The 26,410-nt window shown below is 53.0% G+C and overlaps 1 protein-coding gene across 9 annotated transcripts in view; it reads left to right on the top strand.

Moving 5' to 3' along the window:
* Positions 1-26,410, top strand: part of Hspg2 (heparan sulfate proteoglycan 2) — a 101,450-nt gene that overhangs the window by 57,150 nt on the left and 17,890 nt on the right. For 4 of the 9 annotated variants that reach the window (XM_087907008.1, XM_087907006.1, XM_085690461.2 and 1 more), the window contains 37 exons: positions 352-543; positions 1,808-1,891; positions 4,530-4,622; positions 4,894-4,974; positions 5,097-5,327; positions 7,262-7,375; positions 8,585-8,712; positions 8,815-8,901; positions 10,310-10,368; positions 10,534-10,698; positions 10,796-10,906; positions 13,207-13,307; positions 13,394-13,574; positions 14,102-14,227; positions 14,337-14,489; positions 14,569-14,711; positions 15,029-15,164; positions 15,246-15,400; positions 15,654-15,804; positions 16,463-16,608; positions 16,698-16,833; positions 17,441-17,592; positions 17,722-17,857; positions 17,954-18,105; positions 18,756-18,891; positions 19,082-19,233; positions 19,591-19,729; positions 19,814-19,965; positions 20,456-20,591; positions 20,713-20,864; positions 21,505-21,643; positions 23,125-23,276; positions 23,466-23,610; positions 24,646-24,791; positions 25,087-25,228; positions 25,719-25,870; positions 26,218-26,359. In XM_087907008.1, the coding sequence (XP_087763134.1) occupies positions 352-543; positions 1,808-1,891; positions 4,530-4,622; positions 4,894-4,974; positions 5,097-5,327; positions 7,262-7,375; positions 8,585-8,712; positions 8,815-8,901; positions 10,310-10,368; positions 10,534-10,698; positions 10,796-10,906; positions 13,207-13,307; positions 13,394-13,574; positions 14,102-14,227; positions 14,337-14,489; positions 14,569-14,711; positions 15,029-15,164; positions 15,246-15,400; positions 15,654-15,804; positions 16,463-16,608; positions 16,698-16,833; positions 17,441-17,592; positions 17,722-17,857; positions 17,954-18,105; positions 18,756-18,891; positions 19,082-19,233; positions 19,591-19,729; positions 19,814-19,965; positions 20,456-20,591; positions 20,713-20,864; positions 21,505-21,643; positions 23,125-23,276; positions 23,466-23,610; positions 24,646-24,791; positions 25,087-25,228; positions 25,719-25,870; positions 26,218-26,359 (5,098 nt within the window). The remainder of the gene's footprint in view (positions 1-351; positions 544-1,807; positions 1,892-4,529; positions 4,623-4,893; positions 4,975-5,096; positions 5,328-7,261; positions 7,376-8,584; positions 8,713-8,814; positions 8,902-10,309; positions 10,369-10,533; positions 10,699-10,795; positions 10,907-13,206; positions 13,308-13,393; positions 13,575-14,101; positions 14,228-14,336; positions 14,490-14,568; positions 14,712-15,028; positions 15,165-15,245; positions 15,401-15,653; positions 15,805-16,462; positions 16,609-16,697; positions 16,834-17,440; positions 17,593-17,721; positions 17,858-17,953; positions 18,106-18,755; positions 18,892-19,081; positions 19,234-19,590; positions 19,730-19,813; positions 19,966-20,455; positions 20,592-20,712; positions 20,865-21,504; positions 21,644-23,124; positions 23,277-23,465; positions 23,611-24,645; positions 24,792-25,086; positions 25,229-25,718; positions 25,871-26,217; positions 26,360-26,410) is intronic. The other 5 variants (XM_085690460.2, XM_085690459.2, XM_085690458.2 and 2 more) reach the window with 2 other exon arrangements.

Genomic DNA, 26,410 nt, shown 5'->3' with positions numbered 1-26,410 from the left:
CACCCCAGAATGGATTTTGTAGTGGTGTGGGAAGCTGTCCCTCCTCCATACTCACATGGCTGTCAGTCCTAACTGTATGGAACTTTCTGTCCTTCTTTTGCGGGACACCCTGGGCAGGATTCCTCCCCAGCAGTCCCAGCCTACTTCCAGCTAATCACCCCAGGATGCTCCGCCTGAGTCCTAGGACTAAAAAGGCAAAGGGCGTGTGGAGGGGGTGGCAGACATCAATGCAAGCCCGTGGGTGGCCCACATTGGGGAACTGGATAGGGCTGGTGCAGCCTGGGGTAAGGCAGAGCCTCACCGTGTCTTTCTGTCCATCTGTTCTTGTCACCTATCCTTCCTTTCCCCCAGGTGGATGAGGCTCAGAGGCGGGTGGATGCTGAGATCTGGCAGCTCCTTGCCAGTTTTGCTGCCCACCCCCAACCCCCTGCTCGTGGGCTGCATCCTCACCCCCAGCTAACTGCCGCTCTACGAGCAGGTCCCCCCTCCTCTTCCTCTTCCTCCTCTATCTCCACTTCTCTGTCTTCCTCAGCAGGCTCTCAGGTATGTACCAAGTCACTCACTGAGGGACCGGCCCACCATGCTTCCTAGACTCTGGTCATTTCCAAACTAGTTTGATATTTCTTGAGACTCTCTGGACCATCATTGACTTCAGATGTCACTTGAACTTCACCAGATACCAAGTCAATTATAGTTGTGCTTATGTTTTGAGACGGAGTCTCACAATGGCCCTGGCCGGACCTCAAGTTCAGAATCTTTATCTTAGCCTCTCAAGTGCTGGGATAATAACCATGTCTGCCTGGTTTTTTTGTTTGTCTTTGGGTTTTTTAATTTGTTTTTTTTGTTTGTTTGTTTGTTTGTTTTTTGAGACAGGCTCTCCCTATATGGAGCAGGTTGCAGGTTGGCCTTGAACTTGTGTCCAACTCCTGTCTCTGCTTCCCAAGTATTGAGATTAAAGGCATATACTACCATACCCAATTGCTTTCTATCTTTTTGAGATAGTCCCCTGTAGCCTAGGCTGGCCACTTTATAGCCAAGGATAACCTTGAACTCCTGATCTTACTGCCTGTACCTCCTGAGTCCCGGGATAATGAATATGTACTACTATGCCATTTATCCCATGTTTAGGATGGAACCTAGGGCTTCGTGCAACTTAGGTAAACACTACCCACTGAGTTACATCCACGGCCCTCTGGCTACATAATTTTTTTCTGGCTACATTTTTCTTTTTTCTTTCTTTCTTCTTTCCTTCCTTTTTTTTTTTTTTTTTAAGATAGGCTCTCACATGCTAGGTGGTAGTCAAGCACACCTCTAATCCCAGCACTTGGGAGACAGAGGCAGGAGGATTTCTGCCAGCCTGGTCTACAGAGCAAATTCCATGGACAGCCAGAGCTACATGTAGAAACTCTATCTGAAAAGCTCTCACTATATAGCTGTGGCTATGCTGAAACTTCCTAATACAGACCAGACTGTCGTCAAACTCAGAGGCCCACCTGCTTCTGCCTCCAAACGCTACGATTAAACATATATACCCACATTCAACTCCATCTACATTTTAAAATAGATGTACAAAAGAGCCACTGAATTTTCAAGTGTTTAAAGTATGTCCCATTGATCTTGGGGTCTACTGAAAGGACACAGCATGGGTGAGGCAAAACAGACCAAGAGCAGCCGGAGGACCTGGACCCAGAGCGGGAAGCAGGTTGCCCAGAAAGCATGGTGGGCCTGTGCTGTAGAGTTCGGGTGGGTCCCGGGTCCCTGCTGGGGTGCCTGTGCCCCGTTCTTACCTTCCATTCTTCTCCTCCAGTTCGCACTCTCCTATGAGGGCTTCTCTCTGCTGCCCGGAAGCCTCTATTACTGGCAGCTGCCCCGAGTCTTCCTGGGGAACAAGGTAACCAGGAAGTGGAAGGGTTGTAGGTAGTCAGAGGATCCTCAGCTATCAGAGGGTCGCTGTACCTAGTGTGCACTCATTAAACACTTGCTGTATGCTGTATTGCCACTGTAGAGGCATGCTGGCCTCTCCCAACTCTTCACTGTTCTCATTTACCCATCCTGCATCCTGGATGTCACTTTCTGTGTGCATGTGTGTATGTGTGTGTGCGTGCACGCACACACCTAAGCTATGGGGGCTAGAAGACAATTTCAGGTGTCATTCTTCAGAAAATACCACCCACCTTGCTTTTTTGGGCATGTCTCTCATTGCCCGGGAGCACATCTAGTAGGCTGACTGGCCATGGAGTCCTAGGGATCAGCCTCTCTCTGTCTCACCAGTGTTAGAAGGTCCCCCAGCTTGCACAACAAGCACTTTGCCAACTGCGCCATCTCTCCAGCCCAGAATGTTGTTACTGTTACCCTGGAATTAGCATTCATGTTGATACTGCTTCCACCTTGCCTCTGTCCCCACGTGACAGAGAGAGCCACTTCAAAGTGTGGGTACCAAGGGGTTGGGGCTTTGGCTCAGTGGTAGAACTCTTAAGGCCTAGGTCTGGCTTCCAGCAGCAGTAGAGGGGTCATGATATGAATAATACATGTAAAACCGCATTCAGAGGCCTGGCTAGCCCAGTCAGGTCCAGGGGATGTGAGGCGAGGAGTCTACCAGAGTCTGGATTGGTACCAGAAGTGGTGGAGTGATGTTGGCCTTCAAGTGTATTCTCTGCACTGAGATGAGTGTGTCACTGTATGTGTCCTGGGTCATGTAGTCCTCAAGGTGCCCTCAAAGTATTATTTTTATTCCTACTTACGGATGAGGAAAGTCGGGCTCAGACTGAGCGACTCGCCCACAGTTGTGAGACAGCAGAGCTGGAGTCTGAACCCAGGCTTTCACACTGTCACCCTTGTCTTGCGTCCCTGTGTGGCACATGCCTTCCCCTTCCTAGAAAGCTGGTCCCAGATGGTACTCTGAATTCACTGGCATCCAAAACAAACAGGAAACCAGTGGCTTTCTGTTATAATCTGGTTATGCTGAGTTCCTTACCACACCCTGAGTTGGTAGAGAATGGCCCTGACGCCTGTGTCACCCAGGGCCTGGAATGCCATCCGTTGGTGTTTGATAAATGTCCACCCACTGAATGGACACACTTGGACCAGAGGGACACCCTGCGCTGGGTAGTTTTCAGACAGCTGTCTGTCTGCCCTGGCGATGGAGAGGAAGGAAAGTCCAGTGGGCAGAACTGGGACCTCAGCTGCCAAGATGAAAGCCCTTGGCAACAAACCTAAGCCTTCTAGTCCTGCCTACAAAGACATAAGTCTAGCTGACTTGCCCACGGTTAAAAACAAAAACAAAAATGAACAAATAAGCAAACAGAATGGCTCGTACAACCATGGGGTCTGAGAACGATGGCTGTATCCAGGTGTTCGTTGGGGCTTTTTCTCAGTTGGCGTCATCTTGTAGCTTCTGGTCACATGGGAGATGAGAATTTTTCTGTGCCGAATGCATCGGTCCTTCCCTAGCCAGGGAGAGGAGCACACCACGCCACACCACGCCTTGCCACATCGTGTTTAGTCACGTTAGCACTGACCATATCCCATCTGTCTTCCTGGTCCAGAACTGTGTTTACTGGACAAGCCTGGCTTGCTCCCCACTGCAGGTGGGAAGGACCTAAGTGTAAAAGATTTGTTTTGTTGTTTTTTTTTTTTAACTACTTTTTTTTTTAATATTTCTGGAGCAGAGGGGCAGAGTGGGCCAGAGGCAGAGAGATTTTTTTTAATTAATTAATTTATTTATTATGTATACAATATTCTGTGTGTGTGCCTGCAGGCCAGAAGAGGGCACCAGACCCCATTACAGATGGTTGTGAGCCACCATGTGGTTGCTGGGAATTGAACTCAGGACCTTTGGAAGAGCAGGCAATGCTCTTAACCTCTGAGCCATCTCTCCAGCCCCTGTTTTGTTGTTTTTAAGAGAACAAGAAAATGGCTGGAGAGATGACTCAGCAGTTAAGATTATGGACTGCTCTTTCAGAGGACCTGGGTTCAATTCCCAGCATCCCCATGGTGGTTTACACCCTCTGTAGCTCCAATGCCAGGGGATCCCCAGTGCCGGGGATCTAAAGCTCCTTCTGACCTGTACACTCCGGGCTCATTGTACTCACGTACATATGTATAGGTACACACACGCATACAAAGTAAATACTTTAAAAGACACAGAGAGAAGGAACAAGGATGTAGTTTACAGAAAGAAGGAAGTGAATTCTAGGCGGACTCAAAGCCAGTAAGTAGTTTAAGAGATGAGGCCTCAGAGCCCGTGCAGCCCCAAGCCCTGGGCTAAAACTTCAGATCGTGGCAGTCACTGTTGTTACTCTTGTCATTCTGTGGGAAATGCCTACACACAAAAAGGGACTTGTTGACTGTGAGTGCCAGGCAATGGAGAATGGAGAAGTCCTCCCGCGAGGTGAGGCTAGGGAGGAACTGATAGAGTGGGCCTGTTGCCCAGCTCTCCGTGTTACAAGTTCTGGCCTTCTGAGGTGAGGGTGCAACAAATGAGAGCCAGAGGCTCTGCCCCTCACCTGTGTAATTTTGTCTCCCTGTAGGTGGCGGCCTATGGTGGGAAGCTACGGTATACCCTCTCCTACACATCAGGGCCACAGGGCAGCCCACTCTCGGACCCCGATATCCAGATCACGGTGAGCTTGTTAGAATCCACAGTTATCAGACAGAAGATGGAAGTCATGTTCCAACACCCAGCTAGCCCAGTGTGTGGGCCCTTTGCCCCTACCTGACTGGCTTTTCACTCAGATCTTAGGCTGGCTGCTGGGTGTGGGAGCAGTGAACAGGCACATGGCATTGGGGGTATGGACAGATGGGAGGCAAATGGTTGGAGAGCCTGGAGGTGGTAGATACCCCTGCCTCCAGTAACCCTAAATGCCCTGTCTAATCTTTCTGGTATTTCTGCAGGGCAATAACATCATGCTGGTGGCCTCCCAGACAGCACCACAGGGCCCAGAGAGAAAGAGCTACGAGATCGTCTTCCGAGAGGTAGGTAGCGCTTGGCTTTGATTGCTTGTCCTCCCCTTGGCAGAGTGTATGCAGGGCTACAAGTTCAGCGGACCAAGCCCAGAGCTTCCACTGACACTTGCTGTCCTCCCTCGCACCCCCAGGAGTTCTGGCGGCGACCAGATGGACAGCCTGCCACCCGTGAGCACTTGCTCATGGCCCTGGCGGATCTGGATGAACTTCTGATTCGGGCCACATTCTCCTCAGTGCCACGGGCAGCCAGTATCAGCGCTGTGAGCCTAGAAGTGGCCCAGCCAGGACCCTCTGGTGGACCCCGAGCCCTTGAGGTAGAAGAGTGCCGCTGCCCTCCAGGCTATGTTGGGTTGTCCTGCCAGGTGAGTGTGTTGCCGGCCTGGCTGCTTTTGCGACAGTGCCATAGTATGCGCAAGGTGATTTGGTCAGTAAATATTGCAGTAGGTGGTGACTGCTCCCAAAGCCAGGTGACTCCTGCTCTTCCATTGCTGCAATCACTTCCTCAGTAGCCAAGCTGTTCCTTTAACTGACAAAAGCCAAGTGTCCAAGGGATAGGCGCCTTACCCAAGGGCATACAGCCACCCTGTGGAGAACTAACCTGAACCTAGATCTGATGTCCTAACGACTAGATAGCACTGCCTAAAGAATGGCTCACTTTCAGCTGGGGAGACTCACGAAAACACAGAAGGCCCTGAGCTGAGCAGGGACATGCCTCAGATGCACGGCACGGAACGGTGGCCCTGCAGGCTTAAGGGAGGACAAGCTTGGAAGGAGCACATAGGGACCAGGCCTGCAGCAGGGTCGCTGAGCCCAACCTAGGACAGTGCCCTGAGGTGGGGACGTCCCGCTGCTATAGGCATCCCATAATCAGAGCCAGACAAGGATGTGTCTGTCTCCTGTAGACAAAGTGGATGGTGCAGAGAAAGAAATCAAGGCATGGTGTATTGTGTGGACGGCCAATAGGCTGGACAGACGGCTGTCACTTTGAAGCTCCTGGGAGCCTCTACTAGATCTGGCCCAAGCTCTGAGCTCCTGGTAAACAGGAGTTTATCCTACACGTGACAATGACCCACTTGGTATCGGATGAGATGATAGGACAGGACCCTTGCCAACTGGGCAGCAGGGGATGTCAGGAATGGGTACAGCTGGGCAGCAAGTCTGTCTCTCTGCACTTTAATGTCCGTGCGCCTTTTCTGGGGCCCCAGACTTCTTAAATCCCAGTGTAGAATTTCACGTTCTTCAAAGATCCCAAGTTTGCCTCATCTGAAGGAGAAGCTCTTGGGCTGTGCCTGTGCACATTGTTGCAGCCCAGCCCCAAGAGGTCCACAAACTGACCCGGGAATGCAGAGAGGAGGCCCTTGGCAGCTTTCACAGAAGGGGCAGAGAGAGGACTGCTCTTCAGACCTATGATCCTTCGTCTCCACTTTGCACCAGCGTCCGTGATGCCGTGTGCTACCTCTATCACTGTATTTACTTGGTTTTGGTTTTGGTTTTGGTTTGGTTTCAGTTTTCAAGGCAGGGGCTCATGCAGCTCAGATTGGCAGTCACGCATGTGCGCACATAAGTATGTGTATGTGTGTGTGTGTGTGTACATATATGTATATATCATCGTATATATGAAATTGTGTGTGTGTGTGTGTGTTAAAAGCTAGCCTTTAACACCAGTATCTTCCTGTCATCAACCATACCTAGTGGTACACGTCTGTAATCCCAGCACTTTGGGAGTGCAAACCCAGTGATAAAGATTGGCAAGACGGTTTAGGTGGTAAAGGCACCTCCAACAAAGTTTATTCCCCAGAACCCACATGGCAGAAGAAGAGAACTGACTCTTACAAGTTGTCCTCTGACCTCTGTATATGTGCTGTGGTGTGCACACACACACGCACACACAAACAATAAATGTGAAAATATCTTCAAGGCCTCTTCTCCCATGGGCCTCTCCAGCTCACTTCCTCATTTAGCGGTGATGTTTTTCCATAAAGTCCTTTCCCATCAGGATTTTCAGGAACCAAGGTCTTGAAATGAGGCGGGTTCCCCATTCGGGATATGCTACGTTTCACTAAGCTAACACTGCCTGGGCAGACTAAGCTCTGTCTCCTTCTAAAGTCGTGAACGTGAAGATGAGCGATAGGCTGGCTCTTAGGAGAGGTTGTGGATGGAGGCTAGCCTGGGGTGACCTCCCCTAGAGCCAGTGGAGCCTAGACACTAGAAAATGCAGGAGGGACAGAAGGCTAGATCTGCTGGCTCTGGCTGGAACCCTGTGGGCATGGAGACCAACTTTTCCTCTGTCCCCTAGGACTGTGCCCAAGGCTACACGCGCACTGGGAGCGGACTGTACCTTGGCCACTGTGAGTTGTGTGAATGCAACGGCCACTCTGACCTGTGTCACCCGGAGACTGGAGCCTGCTCGGTGAGACACAAGTAGCGCAAAGCCAGGGGTGGGCAGCGGGATGGGGAGGGGGATGTTCATAGAAGACAGAGCCTGGCAGAATGGAGCAGGCGAAGATGGTGGGGGGCCCCAACTATGGAACACCATTCTTCTTTATAAAGAAAGCTATGGTTCATTATTGCTTGCCCCCACATGGCCAGTGTTTTTTGTAAAAGAGCCAGATTACAGAGGTTTGGGGTTTTTGTTTGTTTTCGATGGTGGTGGTGCTGGGGAGCAAACCTTGGTAAATATACACCTTTTCATTCACTCTTTGGAGTGGTATATGTATGTCCTCACAAGCACATGGCCAGGGCACAGATAGTTGACAGAGTCCCAGACTCAAAGTGAAGCAAGGAACACACTTTGTTAATGCCACAGATGTGGCTATTTTTGGATGAGATTGCATATTGTTTGAGTTTTTATGTTTGTGGGTGTTTTGCCTATATCTGTGTGCCATGTGCATGTCTGGTGCCCATGGAGTCCAGAAAAGGGCACCAAATCTCTTTGTGCTGGAGTTAGAGGTGGTTGTGAGATGCCATGTGGGTTCTAGGAATTGAACCTGAGTCCTCTAGAAGAGGAGCCAGTGTTCTTAACCACTGAGCCATCTCTCCAGTCTCCCTCCATATATTTATTACAGTGAAACATGTATCTTCAAGGCTCTGCCCAGTTGTATACCTTTGTTTTCCTTTAATGCCACAGGAATTAATAATAATAATTAATAATCTCACAGATACTCTTTTCCTGAGACAGAGCTGACTCACTAGGTAGCCAAGGATGACCTGGAACTCTTGATTTCCTTCCCCCGCCCCGCCCTCTGCCCGGCTACTGGTGCATCCCAAGCCCAGGCCTAGATGGACTTTTTGGTTTAGCGGTGTCCCTGTGGATATTTTTTTTCAGCACTGCTGAGCTGATGGGCATCACTATAATTTAATTTTCTATGACACTTTTTTTTTTAATATGCATTGATGTTTTGCCATGGGTATTGGTTCCCCTGAACCTGGAGTTACAGACAGGTGTGAGCTACCATATGGGTCCTCTGGAAGAGCAGTCAGTGTTTTAACCGCTGAGCCATCTCTCCAGCCCCTTCATGACTCTCCTTTAAGACAAGTCTGTAGATTTGGTGTTTCTGGATGAGGGTGTTTTGGTGAGTTTTGCTTCATGGCTGGTGTCTGATACCCTTGTGCCCCACAGCGATGTCAGCACAACACTGCCGGAGAGTTCTGTGAGCTGTGCGCAACTGGCTACTACGGAGATGCTACGGCCGGGACACCTGAGGACTGCCAGCCATGTGCCTGCCCACTGACCAACCCAGAGAACATGTGCGTACCCTGCTCAGATCCGAGGATGAACTCCGGCTGAAGGATGGGGAAGGAAGATGGGGAGTGGGCTCCTGGGGCCTGACGTTTGTCTGCCTGCCCCAGGTTCTCCCGCACCTGTGAGAGCCTTGCAGCCGGAGGATACCGCTGCACCGCCTGTGAACCCGGCTACACCGGCCAGTACTGTGAGCAGTAAGTTTTCAGAGGGAAGTGGGAAGAGAAGGGGTAAACGAGAGACGCCAAGGGGAGCATCCTGAAGGGTGTGGCTCAGAAAAGCCTCTACCAGGACCATGTCTCTCCCTGTCCTAAACACTTCCCATACTCATCCTGCCCTTGGGATGAGGTGGGGCTTATGACCGTGCTTCAGGCATGCTATCCCACTCCAGATGGGATAAACTTCTTGAATTGTTTCGTTTCTGTTTTGTTTTATTATTAATTCACAGGCCTCACCTTGTAGCCCAGGCTGTACTGAAGGCACAGGCCTCACTATGTGGCCCAGGCTGTACTGAAGGCACAGGCCTCACTACGTAGCCCAGGCTGTACTGAAGGCACAGGCCTCACTATGTGGCCCAGGCTGTACTGAAGGCACAGGCCTCACTACGTAGCCCAGGCTGTACTGAAGGCACAGGCCTCACTATGTGGCCCAGGCTGAACTGCTCCTAGTGCTGGGATTGCAGATATGTACCTGGCAACTTCTTGAATCCCTAGGACTCAGGTCTTTATGTGCTGTCCCTGTCTGCAGAACATTTTTGCCCCCCAAATCCCTTCCTCTTCCTGACTAACTCTTCAAGATTCATCTTCTTACATTTATTGAACACTTTTTGTAGGAGGTGGGCAGGTTAAGACAGGGTCTCAGTATAAACCTAAGATGGCCTCCAGCTCTGTGTAATTCAGTCTGGTCTGAAACCTCAGCCTCCAAATTACAGGAGTGGTTACCATGTAGGGCTCAACGCACTTTTTTGGGGCCTCTACCATGTGTTCCGTGTGCTGAAGTTGCTAAGGATAAACTGGCAAACAGAGCAGGTCTGTGTCGTAATAGAGGTTGCAACCCAAAATAGGAGATGAATGGGAGGGGAAAAACGAGCTACAAGAGAATACATTTCCAGATGTGATCAGTTCTCTGGAAGCTGTGTGCCGCCGCCCCAGGGGATGCATAGCAGTGTAGGAACCATGCTTGTAGTCTCCCTGAACTCAGGGCTAGATCCGCAGTCCTCCCTGGGTCCGTATAGCCCCTGGGCCTTCCTCATTCTCACTTCACGAGTAGTTTCTATGCTGTTTTCCTGGTTAGACCAGGGACCTTGCCATGTCTCCTCTTGTGTCTCCACACTGAGTGTGGTATCTGGTGCATTCTTGTTCCCTAATAAATGTTTGTTGAATGAATGCTTCTCTGGAGAATAGCAAGCTTACCCAGCCCACAAGCAACTTCTGTCTCAGCTCACCGAGGGGCTGTGTTGGAACCTCTCTGATTCCCAGAGTCCTTCTAGAATCCGGAGCTTCCTCTACATACCATGGGCAGCTGGCTGAAACTGGCTTCTCCAGTTCACTGTTAGACACTAGATCCCTTGGGAATTACAGAGCTGGTTTCCGTTCCTCCTAACAGGTGTGCCCCAGGCTACGTGGGTAACCCCAATGTGCAAGGAGGCCGGTGCCAGCCACTGAGTAAGTAGGGACATGACCCAGGGTGGTGGGAGAGAGAGTCACAGACTCTAGGGAGCGTGAGCTCTGAGGTAGGGGACCTGCAGCTTTGGGAGACCAAGGTGTCAGGACACTGCTTTATTCTGGGGCCTTCCTGGCTGAATGGTCTCCTTCCCCCCACTCCATTAGCCAAAGACTCCCTGGAGGTTCAGGTCCATCCCTCTCGGAGCGTGGTTCCCCAAGGCGACCCACACTCCCTGAGGTGCCAGGTCAACGGGAGTCCACCTCACTACTTCTACTGGTCCCGTGAAGATGGGCGGCCCTTACCCAGCGGTGCTCAGCAGCGGCATCAAGGTAGTCACAGCCCTGCAGCCTCTTCTGTCCCATGAGTCAGTCCTGTTCCTACTGGGGCATGTGGAGCTGGACCCTGACGAGCCTCTCCCCACACCAGGCTCTGAGCTCCACTTCCCTAGCGTGCAGCCCTCCGACGCCGGTGTCTACATCTGCACCTGCCGAAACCTACATCACACCAGCAACAGCAGGGCTGAGCTCCTGGTCACTGGTGAGTCCCCCCTTCCCTGCCCCTGCTAGCATCTACCTAGAGAGGACAGTGGCCTCTGGACAAGGACAATAGCTGTGAAGATGGGGGTGGGGTGGGAAGGTGGTGGAGTCACACCTGTTTCAGAGGCAGAATCTGCAAGACTCACTATAATCCTTAAGGCTTGAGAGAAAAGCTAACATCTGGGGTCTGGGTACCATTTACTGAGATGAGAAAGGCTCAGCCTAGAAAGTGTCTTTATTTGGGTACCCCAAAGCAGAGGCAGTGTAGAATTCTAACAAGGGAGGGGAACGAGAAAAAGTGACTGACAGGAAGGACCAGGTCAAATGAATGGCCACCATAAGCAGCTTTTGCCAAGTAGTTTAATGTTGCCGAGGAAACTGGGAAAACCGGAGTTACTGTGGCCCACCTGGTCTGTGTGCGCCAGCTCGTCTTGGTCATCGACTGATTGCTATTCAGGACAGGACCCAGGCTGGCATCCACTAAGTTCCAAGGCCAACCTGTCAGGCTGGAGAGGAAGGGCAGAAAATGCCCGAAGAGAAGCCAGTGAGATTGGAGGAAGTAGGGGAGAGGCGATGTGAGCTAGAGCAAAGGCTTCTGGGAGAGCCGCTCATCCAGCACCACTACAGGAAGTATGGGATGGGCAGGAAAATGTCAGAAAGGCTGGACCCAGACATGACAGATGGACAGAGGTGGAAACTCAATTGGAGTGGACACAAGGAACATGTGGAAGCAGAGCAGGGTGTGGTAGCACCTACCTTCGGTACCCAAGCTCAGGAAGCTGAGGCAGGGGGATCTCTAGTTGAAGACCAACCTGGACTATGTAGCAAGACCCTGTCGAGAAAAAAAGAAAAAGTCATCAGGCGATGGTGGCGCACACCTTTAATCCCAGCACTTGGGAGGCAGAGGCAAATGGATCTCTGAGTTCAAGGCTAACCTGGTCTACAGAGTGAGTTCCAGGACAGCCAGGGCTACACAGTGAAACCCTGTCTCGAAAACCCCAAAAAAGAAAATGTCTTAACTCTGAAGAGAAGTCAAGTAAGCGATGAGGCAGTACATGGAACTAAAGAGGATGTTTCAGATGTGGAAATTTCTAGAACACATTTGTCTTGTGAAGCAGTGACAGGAGGCAGGAATGGCTGAGGCACAGGAGGAAGGAAGGGCCCAGTGTTCTGAAATGCATACAGAATCACGTCCCGTACTTCAGGGACCAGGGAGGAGTAAGGAAGGGTTTAGACTGGGGGTGGGAAAGGTAGACATACACCTGACTGGTAGCTCCAGCTTTCTGAACAAGTGTAAGCTGAAGCCATGGTAAGGTGGAAAGATGGTAGGGAGGGCGAGGGAGATGGGAGGAGGAGGTGAGAAGTAGCTGTCTGGAGCCTAAAACTGGAAGCAGATGGAGAAACTGGTTGCAGTGAAGTGTTAAGAGCACATTTGTGGCCTGGGATGATGAACTGGGACCAGTGCACTCCCGCTGGGCCACATGCTGGCTTCTCAGTGCCAGCAGGGAGAGACATGGGTTGTTGTGGGGGGGGGGGGCGGTCCAGGGATGCACCGGGAGGTGGAATGGCAACCCAGCTATACTAGGAAAGAAGACATGCCCAGAGGAGGTGGGCTGGGGATGTGGCGTAGCAGGTAGAGGACTTGCCAGCCATGCACAAAGCCCTGCATTTGAACCACAGAAAAACTAGGTGTCGCTACTGGAGATATGACTCAGCGGTTAAGAGCCTACATTGCTCTTCCAGTGGAGGCAGCTTTACAATCACTGTAATTCCAGCTTCAAGAGGATCCAATATCCTCTTCTGACCTCTGCAGGCATCTATACATATCATACTATATAATAATATTATATATATATAAAATAGTTATGTATAGTATGTAATTTTCAAAATATATAACAATATTATATATATATAATAGTTATGTATAATATGTAATTTTCAAAATATATATTTTATTACATAAAAACGAGGTGTGTAGCACAAACCTGTAATCCCAGCACTTGGAAGGTTGAGGCAGTAGGATCAAGAGTTTAAGGTCTTTCTTAGCTACAAAAGGAGTTTGAAGCCAGCCTGCAGTACATGAGACTCCATCTTAAAAGAGAGTAAGTTTACCCGAGGGACAGAAGCAGGAAGATCTCTGAATTTGAGAGATGGTCTATGTAGTGAGTTCCAGGCCAGCCAGTGATCCAGAATAAGACCTGTCTCATAGAAGAGATGAGGAAAGCAGGCCTAAGAGGAAGTAACACAGAAACAGGACATAGAACAGGGGTGTGGAGCTCACTGGAGACTTCCCACTCACAGAGGCTCCCAGCAAGCCCATCACTGTGACAGTGGAGGAGCAACGGAGCCAAAGTGTGCGGCCTGGAGCTGATGTCACCTTCATCTGCACAGCCAAGAGCAAAGTGAGCAGAGAGGGAGTGGTGGGGGAAGTCTGTCTCTTGGGCTCCCTGAGCCCACGCATGTCCCTCACCCTGATGCTGCCCTACAGTCTCCAGCCTACACCCTGGTATGGACCCGCCTACACAATGGGAAGCTGCCCTCTCGTGCTATGGACTTCAACGGCATCCTGACCATCCGCAATGTGCAGCCAAGTGATGCAGGCACCTATGTGTGTACTGGCTCCAACATGTTCGCCATGGACCAGGGCACAGCCACGCTGCATGTTCAAGGTATGCCTTGTTGTGATCTGAGTCTGGCCCCAGGGATCCCCCTACATGCTCTAGGCTCTGAAGAAGCAGGAGACAGAAGGACAAATTGTATCTCAGGCCTCCTAAAGTGTATGCCAGGGGAAATGTAATTGAGGCAACCCTGGTGAAAGAGCAGAAACAGGACACTTTGTGCATGGTGACAGATGCCAGCGGTAAGAAGGATTGGAGGGATTGAAGAGCACAGAATGAGGGGAAGATGTAATCCCAGCAACAAGTTGGATGTTGAGGCAGAAGCATTATAAAGCCAAGGTGTCCGGGCAGCATTGTGAACCCTCTTCTGAAACAGAGGAAGGAGAGCTCTATGGACAGGCCTCAGATAAGGAAGCAACAAGGCCCATGAAGTTTTCAAAGCCCCCTCTGGCTACTGGGTGGACAAACGGCTACGCAGGACTAGAGCAGAAGCCGAGACTGGCAAGGGGCTATAGCTGTGAGCTGGAGAGCAGTCCCCACCCTGATCATACCTCATCCTTGCTCTCCTCGCTTTTTAGTCTCAGGCACCTCAACTGCACCTGTGGTCTCCATACATCCGCCACAGCTCACGGTGCAGCCTGGACAGCTGGCTGAGTTCCGCTGTAGCGCCACAGGAAACCCCACACCCACTCTGGAATGGTCAGGTGAGGTCATGATGGGAGTGACCCTCAGACCCCGGCTGTCCTGAGTGAGGAGGACAAGGGCAGCAGTCAGAGCAGTCCCAGGGTGTGCTGACCCATGTCTCCACACCAGGAGGTCCTAGTGGCCAGCTTCCTCAGAAGGCTCAGATCCACGGTGGCATCCTGCGTCTGCCAGCAATCGAGCCCTCAGATCAGGGCCAGTACCTGTGCCGCGCCCTCAGCAGCGCTGGGCAGCGTGTAGCCAGGGCCATGCTTCAGGTGCACGGTGAGAGGGCAGGGCTTGAGGTGGACTTGGGGCTAAGAGGAGACTCGGAGAGGAATTCTCACAGGGCTTCTGTCTGCAGGAGGCAGTGGACCCAGGGTCCAGGTGAGCCCCGAGAGGACGCAGGTGCACGAGGGCCGCACGGTCAGGCTGTACTGCAGGGCAGCTGGGGTCCCCAGTGCCAGCATCACCTGGAGGAAGGAAGGAGGCAGCCTGCCCCCACAGGTGAGTCCGCCAGCCATCCCAGGTCAGTGGGATCAACAGTCTCAGGGCTCAGCCACCTGTCCGTCCATGTTCTTACTCTCCTCAGGCTCCCTGTGTTTCCTAATTAGGTCCCATACCCCGTCACCCTTGCACCCCACTCACCCTCTTACTGCCTGATTCCATGGTTCCCAATTCCATGTGCCTCTCTTCTCATAGTTCCCAATTCCATGGTCCTCGAAACCTCCACTGGGCTTTGATCTTGGTATAGGACCTACTCCTTCCCAGTCTGCCCTGGCAGGGCCCCTCCCAAGTCCCTGAGCACTCTCTCCGTGTGGTAGGCCCGGTCAGAGAACACAGACATCCCCACGTTGATCATCCCAGCCATCACACCTGCTGACGCTGGCTTCTACCTCTGTGTGGCCACCAGCCCCACCGGCACCGCTCAGGCCCGCATCCAGGTGGTCGTCCTCTCAGGTATGGCGCCGCCAGGGCTGACATGATGGGTCAGGTGAGCCGAGGCTCCCTGGAGGTCTGCTGATCCCTCTGTGACCACAGCCTCAGGTGCCAGCACCGTGCCAGTCAGAATTGAGTCCTCATCGCCGTCTGTGACTGAAGGACAGACACTTGACCTCAACTGTGCAGTGATGGGATTGACCTATACCCAGGTCACATGGTACAAGCGAGGGGGCAGCCTGCCTCCCCATGCCCAGGTAGGAGGCTTTCTAGCCTGGGGCTAGGACCAGGGGACAGAGGCACTGACTGTGGATAGCCCTGAGGGGTGTGGATTTGGTGCTTCAGCTGCCAAGCTCACTTGTGCTGTAGGATCAAGACAGTTCCCTCCCTCCTGGCTCCCAGCCTAGTGTGAATGGCTCAGAGTTGGATGTCTGAACTACTGAGGCTCAGATAGAGTGATAATCACAGCTCCAGCCCCATCCTCACTTACCTCTGCCCCACCTTGCCCAGGTCCACGGCTCCAGGCTGCGGCTCCCCCAGGTCTCACCAGCAGACTCTGGAGAATATGTGTGTCGAGTAGAGAGTGACTTGGGACCCAAGGAGGCTTCCATTGTTGTCTCTGTCCTTCACGGCATTCATTCAGGCCCCAGCTACACCCCAGGTGAGGTGCCAGCAGGATTGAGAGGGTCAAAGTCATAGGCTCTCCCAGGGGCAAGGAAGGATGCCGGGGATCTCTGAACGGGGGGCAATCAGAATGCAGAGGTGTCCTGTTACCCTCTGCTGCCTGCTCTGGAAGCCTCAAGCTCCAGAAGACGGTACTTGCGAGCAGCAGTATGGGCTTTCACACTGAACTGGGAGTTAGGCTGACCTGGGTTCAAATCTGAACTCTGCCCCTTTTCAACCTTGAGCTGGTTCTCTAACCTCTGGCGACCCCATTTTCCTGCTCTGGGTAGACTGTGCCATTTGTAGGCTCCCTGCTGGGCATGGGTGTGATCTTAACACCTGTCAGGTCAGGGTGTGCCTAACTTGATGAGAACTGTGAAGCCGTCAGGGTATGCTTAGGTGACACGGGGCCCGTGAAGCGTGTAGGGAAACTGTGGTAGGTTTCTGAGAAGGGAGCATCATCGTCACTGCACATCCTCTTGCCTGGCCCGAGAGATAAAGTTCTTGGATCCCTACGACTTGTCACCTCAAGGTCACAAGGGTAGATGAGGCGAGAGCCCTGGAGCTGGAGGTGGGAAAGAAAGCGTGCTCAACACTCTGCTCAGGGTGCCAGTAAGGTACAAGGCTGGGCCTCTAACTCCCCTCTCTGTGCCCAGCCACTGGCGGCACCCCACCCATCCGCATTGAGTCCTCATCCTCCAATGTGGCCGAGGGACAAACCTTGGATCTAAACTGTGTGGTGCCTGGGCAGGCACAAGTGACGTGGCGCAAACGCGGAGGCAGCCTTCCCGCCCGGCACCAGGTAAAGCCATCCCAGGGCCAGCCTGCTAGAAAGGGCGGATGGGGGCACTTTGGACCCTCCCTAACCTTCAATCCACTCCATCCACACAGACCCATGGTTCCCTGCTGAGACTACACCAGGTGTCCCCTGCCGATTCAGGCGAGTACGTGTGCCACGTGGTCCTCGGCTCTGAACATAAAGAGACCTCCGTTCTGGTCACCATCGAACCTTCCGAGTCCATCCCTGGTGAGTGGCTCCCAGGGATACAGAAACCTGCCAGGGAGTAATGTCCCTACCGATGACTCCTGCTGCTGCCTGGGGCTAGTAGGCCACCCAGGCTCTGGCTTTAGGCAGACTGCTTTGTGTGAATGACCCAGATTGTCTTTCCTGCTGTCCCTGGCCATGTCATAGCTTGGTTTTTACTCATGCCTCCTTTTCTCCACCCTACCCTTACTGCCCGCCTGTCTTTTGTTTTTTGTTTTGTTTTGTTTTGTTTTGTTTTGTTTGGGGGGGCGGGTTTCCCTGTGTAACAGCACTGACTGTCCTGGAACTCGCTCTGTAGACCAGGCTGGCCTCAAACTCACAGAGATCCATGTGCCTCTTCCTCCTGAGTGCTGGGATTAAAGGCGTGCACCTCTACATCTGGCCCCTGCCTGTCTTTGTCTCCTTCCCTCTTCCTGTGAGATCCTTCTGGGATCTCCAACAGAGTTACTGAACTGAGGGCTTCAAGCCAAGGCTGTCAGATTTCTGCAATGGGGGCCTGACCTCAGATTACAAGGCTGCGCCAGCTCTAGGAGGAAATCCCAGACCTGTCTCTTGGGAAGTATCTATTACCTTTCCCCTGTCCCTACAGCCCCTGGACCTGCCCTGCCTGTCAGAATCGAGTCTTCATCCTCCACAGTAGCTGAGGGTCAGACGGTGGAACTCAATTGCATGGTGGCAGGACAGGCCCATGCACAGGTCACATGGTACAAGCGCGGGGGCAGCCTGCCTGCCCGACACCAGGTACTCACTCCTAGAATGTGGAAGGGTCCATGGGTGGTAAGCTGTATAGGGGTCACAGCCTGGCAGCCAAGTGCGGGACTCCTGCTGGGCTCTGGGAGGCCCCCTTATACCTCTCTCGTGGCTGTGCAGGTCCGTGGCTCCCGCCTGTACATCTTCCAGGCCTCCCCAGTAGATGCTGGAGAATATGTTTGCCGGGCAGGCAATGGGCAGGAGGCCACCATCACAGTCAGGGTCACAGGCAACCAAGGGGCCAACTTTGCCTACCGTGAGTAACCCACTTGACTGGGCTAGGATCCGGCGGGAGGGGAGCCTGGGGTGTCTTTAGAGAATCTGTGTTGTTTGACCATGACTTTTCCTCCAGCTCCGGGTAGCGCACCACCTATTCGCATTGAGCCCTCTTCCTCTCACGTGGCTGAGGGGCAAACCCTGGATCTAAACTGTGTGGTGCAGGGACAGGCCCACGCCCAAGTCACGTGGCACAAGCGAGGAGGCAGTCTGCCCGCCCGGCACCAGGTAGGGAACAGGGGGCAAAGGAGACAAGAAGAATGGGGGTTCTGAGTGGGGAGAACTGGGGGCATGGGCCCCATCACTCAGGTGTGTCCTACTGTGGCTAGACCAAAAGCCTAGGCTGGGGCACCCTAGGTATGAATTGTATCTACCATCCAGGCTTGTGACCTTAGGCAAGTTGCTCAACTTCTCGGTGCTGGAGGTTCAGGGTCTACAAGGAGATAGTAATCCCTGTTTTCAGAGTTATCTCGGGACCAAGTTCAGTTGTGTGTTTGCAGAGAACTCAGCTTGCGAAAGTACTGAGCCATCATTGCAGTTAATCAGCGTGTGTGCTGGGGTTTGCAGTCTCTTGACTCCACTGACTATGTCATGCACTGTGTTTTGTGTCCCTGAGGGGTTGAATGTTCACAGTCATCAGACGCCCCCTGCAGGGGGTCTTGACTGGGATTGGGGAGTGTGTGCTCAGCATTGACGCAGGGTGGGAAGAAGCGTGCCTGTTCTCCAGGGCTTTTCCCAGCGACCTCCACTCCTAGCACAAGACCGAACTGACCCAGAGCTGAGGACCAAGCCTTGGGGCTCACAGAGGGCAGCAGTTTGGAGGTGTTGTGTTAAGGTCCTGAGGGTATTCCCCCCTGATGCCACCCTCTCTTGACCAGACCCATGGCTCCCTGCTGCGGCTGCACCAGGTGTCTCCTGTCGACTCAGGAGAATATGTGTGCCGAGTGGAGGGAGGGCCTGTGCCTCTGGAGAGCTCCGTCCTGGTCACCATTGAGCCTGCAGGCTCTGTGCCTGGTAAGTAGCCATGCTGGGAGGGAACAGGAAGCAGACAAACTGGATACCACACAAGGAAGCTCCCACCGCAGCCATAGCAGGCCCCAGAGGCAACACTGCCTACCGTGCCTCCATGAGTCCAGTGGGCCCCATGTCCCCAGCCACACACCTCTCGTCTGCTGGAGACTGACACTCTGCCCTCTGTTGCTAGCACTCGGGGTCACCCCTCCAGTCCGAATCGAGTCATCTTCCTCCCATGTGGCAGAAGGGCAGAGCTTGGATCTGAACTGCCTTGTTGCTGGGCAGGCTCACCCCCAGATCTCCTGGCACAAACGTGGGGGCAGCCTCCCTGCCCGGCATCAGGTAGGAGGTGGGAAGCTAAGGAAGGGCCCAGAGATCCCTGGTAGTTGGGAAGTAAAGAGCACAGGCTGTGAATTCAAGCATTTGCAGTTCCCATATGCTTGCCACTCGCCTGCTGGGCAGCCTTGGGCCTATTGTTTGACTTCTCTGATTCTTCAGGTCACCTGTCTAATGGACTTCCTGTCAGCCAGTGCTGACTGAGTCTCTGCGAGCTTGTGTGTGCAATCAGATGGCAGTCTCAAGGAGATTTAACCAGTCGTGATCTGTACAATCCCTAGCTAACTAGGCTGGGAGGGAGCCAGGCAAGGATGACCGCCATGCTGGTCTCTGAATCTGGTGCCTCCATCCCGTTCCTCTCAGGTACATGGCTCAAGGTTGCGACTGCTCCAGGTGACCCCAGCTGACTCCGGGGAGTATGTGTGCCGTGTGGTCAGTGGCTCCAGCACCCAGGAAGCTTCTGTCCTTGTCACCATTCAGCAGCAGCTCAGCCCCTACCACTGTGAGTGTCTTAGTGATTGCAGGGACTAACAGGGGCTGCGAGGTGCCCAGCTGCACCCTCAGCCTGCATTCTGTCTCATCCCAGCCCAGAGCGTGGTGCACCCTGTTCGCATCGAGTCCTCGTCACCTTCACTGGCCAATGGGCATACTCTGGACCTGAACTGCTTGGTGGCTAGCCACGCCCCCCACACCATCACCTGGTATAAGCGTGGAGGCAGCTTACCCAGCCGGCATCAGGTACAGAGCATAGGATAGTAGTTCCGGTAGGAAGACCAGAGTAAAGTCTAGCCCCTAATCCTGCACTACTCATTCAGTCATTCAACAAACATTGAGCTTCTCTGCTGAATAGACTCGGACTGGCACTGGGGTGTAGATTGATCCCGCTGGCCCTGGTTCGAGCTCCTCTGAAGCCACTGCTTGTGCCCGGCGCTGCATACAGCTGGTGGCCTAAGGGGAAGCTGCATGCTAAATGACAGCAGGGTGTGACAGGTGGGACCCACTGCGGGGGCTCAGAAGGTCTTTGGAGGGGTGAAGTGTAGGAACAGCACAAAGACTAGCGGTTCCTTCCACAGGACCCAGAGGGGTCATACCAGGAGCCTCAAGAAGGCCCTGAGGCTGCTGCAGAGTGTACCCAAGCCAGGTCGGGGAGGGGACTTCCAGGAACCGATGACTGTGGGGTCTATGGTACTTAGGTTCCATCTCCACCCACTGCCATGTGTTCTTCCAGATCGTGGGCTCCCGCCTCCGGATCCCTCAAGTGACCCCGGCAGACTCCGGAGAGTACGTGTGTCATGTCAGTAATGGCGTTGGCTCCCAGGAGACCTCACTCATCGTCACCATCGAGAGCAGAGGTCCATCCCATGGTGAGAATGTGGTGTGGTGGACGAGGGCTGGGCGAGGGAGTGTTGGGGAGACAGGTCCCCCCCCACCGTATTGTCACTGTTATCTGAATGCATTCCCTCCCCTCCCCTGCTCTGTCCCCAGTGCCCAGTGTCTCCCCACCCATGAGGATTGAGACCTCATCTCCCACAGTGGTGGAAGGACAGACCTTGGATCTGAACTGTGTGGTGGTTGGGCAGCCCCAGGCCACCATCACATGGTACAAGCGTGGGGGCAGCCTGCCTTCCAGACACCAGGTACTGAGAGGACCTGAGGCAGCGGGGGGTGGGGGGGACAGGGGTAGAGGAAAGGCAGCCTCAGCAGACTAGGGATATAGCCCAGTGCTCAGTGGGTAGAGCACTGGCCTCACTTGAGGACTCCCTCCCTAGCCCCACATACAACCAGAAGTTGTGCTGTGTTCTCAGGAGGTGATGGCAGAAGGATTACAAGTATTACAAGTTCAAAGTTATCCTTAGCTGTATAGTAACTTCCAAGGCCATTGTGGTCTGAGTGAGGACCTGAGTTCAAGACTCGGCACTCACATAACAAGCCATGTATGTATGTATCCTGTGTCTGCCTGCAATCCTAGCACTGAGGTGGGCAGAGACCGCTGACTGCCAGCCTAGCTGGAAAAACACTCCACGTTCACAGAGAGACCCTGCCTCAAAGGAACAAAGTGGATAGTGATGGCGGAGAACACCTGACGCCCTCCACACACATGTACAGGCATGTGTATCAACAGGCACATACACGTTCACATACACCACACTCACAAAAGCACACATGCACAAAACTAAACGAGACAGCCTCAGCAGGCCTGGCAAGGAAAGCTGGAGTCAGTGGGGGCCCTGTGGCTGCTGACCCCAGCTCGCTCTGTCTTATCCCCACCCATCCCAGGCCCATGGCTCTCGGCTACGGCTACACCAGATGTCAGTGGCTGACTCCGGCGAGTATGTGTGCCGAGCCAACAACAACATTGATGCCCAGGAGACCTCCATCATGATCTCCGTCTCCCCCAGCAACAACAGCCCCTCTGGTGAGTCTGATTCCTGATTCAGGAAAGGGACCAGGAAAAACAGTTCCCTAGGAAGAAGAGTTTGGAGTTGAAGCCCACAGACCCGGGTGGAGGTGAGGGCAAAGGTTTACAAAGGCTGTCTGTGTTCAAATCCTGCTGTGTTGCTCCAGGACTGAGGAAGTTACACTTGGCTCATAGTCTCAGTCTGTTTGTCAGTGAAATGGGAACACAGATCACTCCTACCTCACAAAGCATCACTGTCTAAATGGTGCTCACTAGCCTTGTGGGGCAATCACAGTTAATAAGCCAGGCCCGGTGGCAAAGGCCTATAATCTCAGCTAGTTGGGTAGCTAGAACAGAAGACTCAAAAGTTCAAGGCCAGTCTGTACAGTTTAGGGAGACACTATCTCAAACCACAGCGAAAAGAGGGTTAGGGGTGTGGCTCAATGCTAATGTGCTTGCCTAGCCCGCGAAAGACCCTGGATTCAACCCAAATACTCTAAAAGAAAAAACAGAAAAACATTTGGTTTGTAGGATGGGGAGATTGTATCATCAGTAAAGTGCTTGCCACACTCACATGAGGACTTTAAGTTAGAGCCTGAATAAGAAAACTGGATGTGGCTGGGTGATGGCAGGCACACACCTTTAATCCCAAAACTCAGAAGCAGAGGCAGGAGGATCTCTGTGAGTTTTTTGTTTTGTTTTTGTTTTTTCGAGACAGGGTTTCTCTGTATAACAGTTCTGACTGTCCTGAAACTCACTCTGTAGACCAGGTTGGCCTTGAACTAACAGAGATCCACCTGCCTCTGACTCCCGAGTGTTGGGATTAAAGATGTGCCCCCACACTGCCCATCGGATCTCTGTGAGTTTGAGGCCAGCCTGGTCTACAGAGCAAGTTTCAGGACAGCCAGGGCTGCATAGAGAAACCCTGTCTTGGGGGAAAACAAAACAAAACTGGGTGTGATGCTGAGAGCCTGCTGTCCTGTTGTTGGGGGAGGGGACAGGAGGGCTCATTGGCCAGCTGTCTAAGAGACCCTGTCTCAAAAAGACAAGATTCGGCACTCAGGAGGCAAAGCAGGCAGATCTTTGAGTTGGAGGCCAGCCTGGGCTACAGAGTGAAACCCTGTCTCCAAAATAAATAAGTAAATGAATAAAATCAAGATCAATGGCTCTAAGAAACAGCACCTAGGATTGACCTCTGATTGCCACACAAACACACACACACACATACACAAACACACAAAGTTTCATATTATATCAAGCATGGTGACTCATACCTATAAATAAAAACTAAAGCCCACATAAGAGGACATTTCCATCATCCCAGGGTATGGAATTGAAAGGGTTAAGTAGTCAAGGAGGTGGGCCCTTAGAGCAGTGTCTGGCTCCCTGTTAGTGCTGCCAAGGGATCCTTGAGATGACCACAGACTACCGTTTTCCTGCTGCTCCTAAACCCCACTTGAGGATCCGACTTAAGCCCACCTGCTCTCCTCTGTCCTCAGCCCCAGCCGGTGCTGCACCCATCAGAATCGAGTCCTCCTCTTCACACGTGGCCGAAGGACAGACCCTGGATCTGAACTGTGTGGTCCCTGGACAGGCCCATGCCCAGGTCACATGGCACAAGCGAGGGGGTAGCCTGCCTGCTCGTCACCAGGTATACACTGGAAAAGAAATGAGAGAGATGCTGGCTGGGAGTCTTGGTTTGCTCTGCCCAGAAAGGAGGCATGACACCCCTGTGAGGTGCCTCACACACCTGGATTGGAGGCTGGACCCTAGCTCCCAACCTTCCAGGCCTCCTGGTTGACATCTTATCCCTGCTCCTCTGTTTGCCCCGCCCCACCAGACCCATGGCTCAAGGCTGCGGCTGCACCAGGTGTCCCCAGCTGACTCCGGCGAGTATGTGTGCAGAGTTCTGAGCAGCTCTGGCCCTCTAGAGGCTTCGGTCCTGGTCTCCATTACAGCATCTACCTCTAACAGCCATGTCCCTGGTGAGGATCCCAGGATGGGCCTGGAAAGAGAGACAAGGGAGGGAGAACAGCAGCTGAGCTGGGCAAAAGAAAGGTTCTGTGAGACCTGGAGACCGCAGGCATCTGGTTCAGTCCCAGGCTTCTGCCTCCTGTCTCTTGCCCTGCCTCATTGTCCCACACCAGAGGGCTGGGTCATACGGTTTGGGTCCTTTCTCTCTCATGGGCTTGAGAACTTTCAAGTGCGATATCAGAACACTTGGGTTCCAGTGTCCCCACCTGGAGAGATCTGGAACTATCACACAAAGAACTTTGCCTCTTCACATTGTTGTCCTCGATGAAGAATAGTGGGTTTTTACCCTCTACTATCTCCATGTATAGCCATCTAGTGAGTTCTCAAAGCCTGGACATGCCCTGCCGGGTGTTAGAGGTCATTTGAGATATATCTTAGTGAGCGTGTCCACTAGTTGTGGTTGTATACCAACAACCGTGGCGCCTCAGGCCTGTTGTGGTTCGTGGTAGTTATTACTAGAGTGAGGCTAAGGACTTAAATGTTTTCCAAGTGATTCAATTAAAGGAAAACACAGGAACCGACGGGGGGGGGGGGGGCAGAGACCCAGGCATGGTGGAAAAGTGATCAGATGGGATGTGCGTTGCCTAGATACCAATCCTCATGATCTTCATGGTAACCGCATTTCATCCTGTTAGCCCTGAGGTGGGATGATTGCTCTCCGTTTTACAGTTGGGGAAATGGAGGCACAGAAGTAGCTTCCCAAAGATCACACACTAAGTGGCCATGCTAGGAGCTGAGCTCCTAGTTACCACCTACTGGAGATTGGGAAATATCAATGACTTGTGGAGGAGCCTAGCACAGAGACTCTGGGGGTGGGACTAGGAGAAAGAGGGACCCCCATCCTCAGGGAATCCTACCCTCCAAGTCTGAGGGTACCGGAAAGGGAAAGAAGCCAACCCTCCCTTTAAATCCAGTCTGCACAGTAGAGCACCCTGGGAGAGGCTGAGCCGCCTTAGCCACTGACCACTAGCTGTGCCCTGGCCCAGGTGGAGTCCCGCCCATCCGCATCGAGACCTCTTCCTCCCGAGTGGCTGAGGGGCAGACCCTGGATCTAAACTGTGTGGTTCCTGGGCAGGCCCACGCCCAGGTCACATGGCACAAACGTGGAGGCAGTCTGCCCGCTGGGCACCAGGTACAGAGCCTGGAGAGAACAGCATGTGCCCCTCTTCCTCAGCCCCAACTCTCATTTCCTGAGCCCATCCTGAAGGGAGGGTGGCCCAAGCCATCAGCCAGCGTTTGCAAACAGACTGGGCACAACAGGGTCATCACCAGTACCCAGCACCTTGAAATAAGAGAGGACACCACTTCCTCAAAACCCTCCTTCCTAAACTCTACCGTTTATTGCATAAGAGGCAGAGTTTAATGTGACCCAGAGTGGGGCACCTGGAGGCTTCCCAGCCCTTCCCCACCCTCTCTCCTCTATGCAGGTCCACGGCCACATACTGAGGCTGAACCGTGTGTCCCCAGCTGACTCTGGCGAGTACTCATGCCAGGTGACTGGCAGCTCAGGTACCCTGGAGGCTTCTGTCCTGGTCACCATCGAGGCCTCTAACCCCAGCCCCATCCCTGGTGAGTGACATGGAGCCGTGGGTGAGGTTGGGGGAGGCATTCTCCTGGCCTTGTTTTGTCACATAGAGATTTTATTTTGGTAGATTTTGTGATTGTTATTGGGTTTTTTGTGGGGGACGTGGGGTGGGCCAAGGCGTCACTTTGCAGCCCAGACTCTCCTCAAACTCATGGCACTCCTCTCTGTCTCAAATTCCAAAATTACAGACAGTTGTCAGCATAGCATGGCATTGTTCTTGGGGCATTGGCTTTCCTATGGCTGAGGATCAAGCCTACCCAGGGCAAAGCTCCCATGATCTGTGTCTGGGTCACTAGTCCCTCAGACACCCTCAATCAGTGGGAACCCAGTTCTCAGCAAGACCCCTCAGACCCAGGGGAGGGGGACCGCCTTGGTTGATATGGCTTAGCCATGTCACCCCGAAAAATATCACCACAGTTAGGTCCTTGCCCTCACCCCAGGAGCCTTGACTATTCCCCATCTCTGTTCCTGCAGCCCCAGGACTGGCCCAACCTGTCTATATAGAGTCCTCCTCCTCCCATGTAGCTGAAGGACAAACTCTGGATCTGAACTGTGTGGTTCCAGGGCAAGCTCATGCCCAGGTCACATGGCACAAACGAGGGGGCAGCTTGCCTGCACGACACCAGGTATTTGGTCAGGTTGGGAAAGCCCAGGGTAGGCAAGGTCTCCTCCTGTAGTTTCCTCTGCACTTAAGCCTCATGCGGACTCCAGCATCCATGGGATCGTGGGAAAGAGGTACCCATCAGGGAAGAATGCCCCAGAGCAAGAGACCATTGGCTGAAAGGCTTTCCTCCTAGCATTGCTTCAGAGCTAGCATTTGAACCCTTTTCCCTCTTCGTAATGGGAAGGGATCCGACTTCCATGCCGGAAGCTCCTTTAGCCCATGGCTGCAGGCCTAGCTCCTCAGCCTCACTTCAAAACTTACCTCATCTCCAGAACCCTTGATGGCTTCCTTCTCTTCCTCTTCTGGCAGACTCATGGCTCCCTGCTGAGACTCCACCATATCTCCCCTGCTGACTCTGGCGAGTATGTGTGCCAAGTGGCTGGTAGCTCCCGTCCTGAGCATGAAGCTTCCTTCACAATCACAGTCCCGCCCAGTGCAGGGTCTTCCTATCGTGAGTAGGGCGAATGCCTGGAGTAGGGAAGTGGGGGGCCCAGGCAGGACC

Source organism: Myodes glareolus, chromosome 6 (genome assembly GCF_982192425.1).
Source record: "Myodes glareolus chromosome 6, mMyoGla1.1, whole genome shotgun sequence".
In the NCBI taxonomy this organism is placed as follows: domain Eukaryota; kingdom Metazoa; phylum Chordata; class Mammalia; order Rodentia; family Cricetidae; genus Myodes; species Myodes glareolus.
The sequence above is the reverse complement of the archived record's forward strand: the minus strand, read 5'-3'. Positions and strand labels throughout refer to the sequence as shown.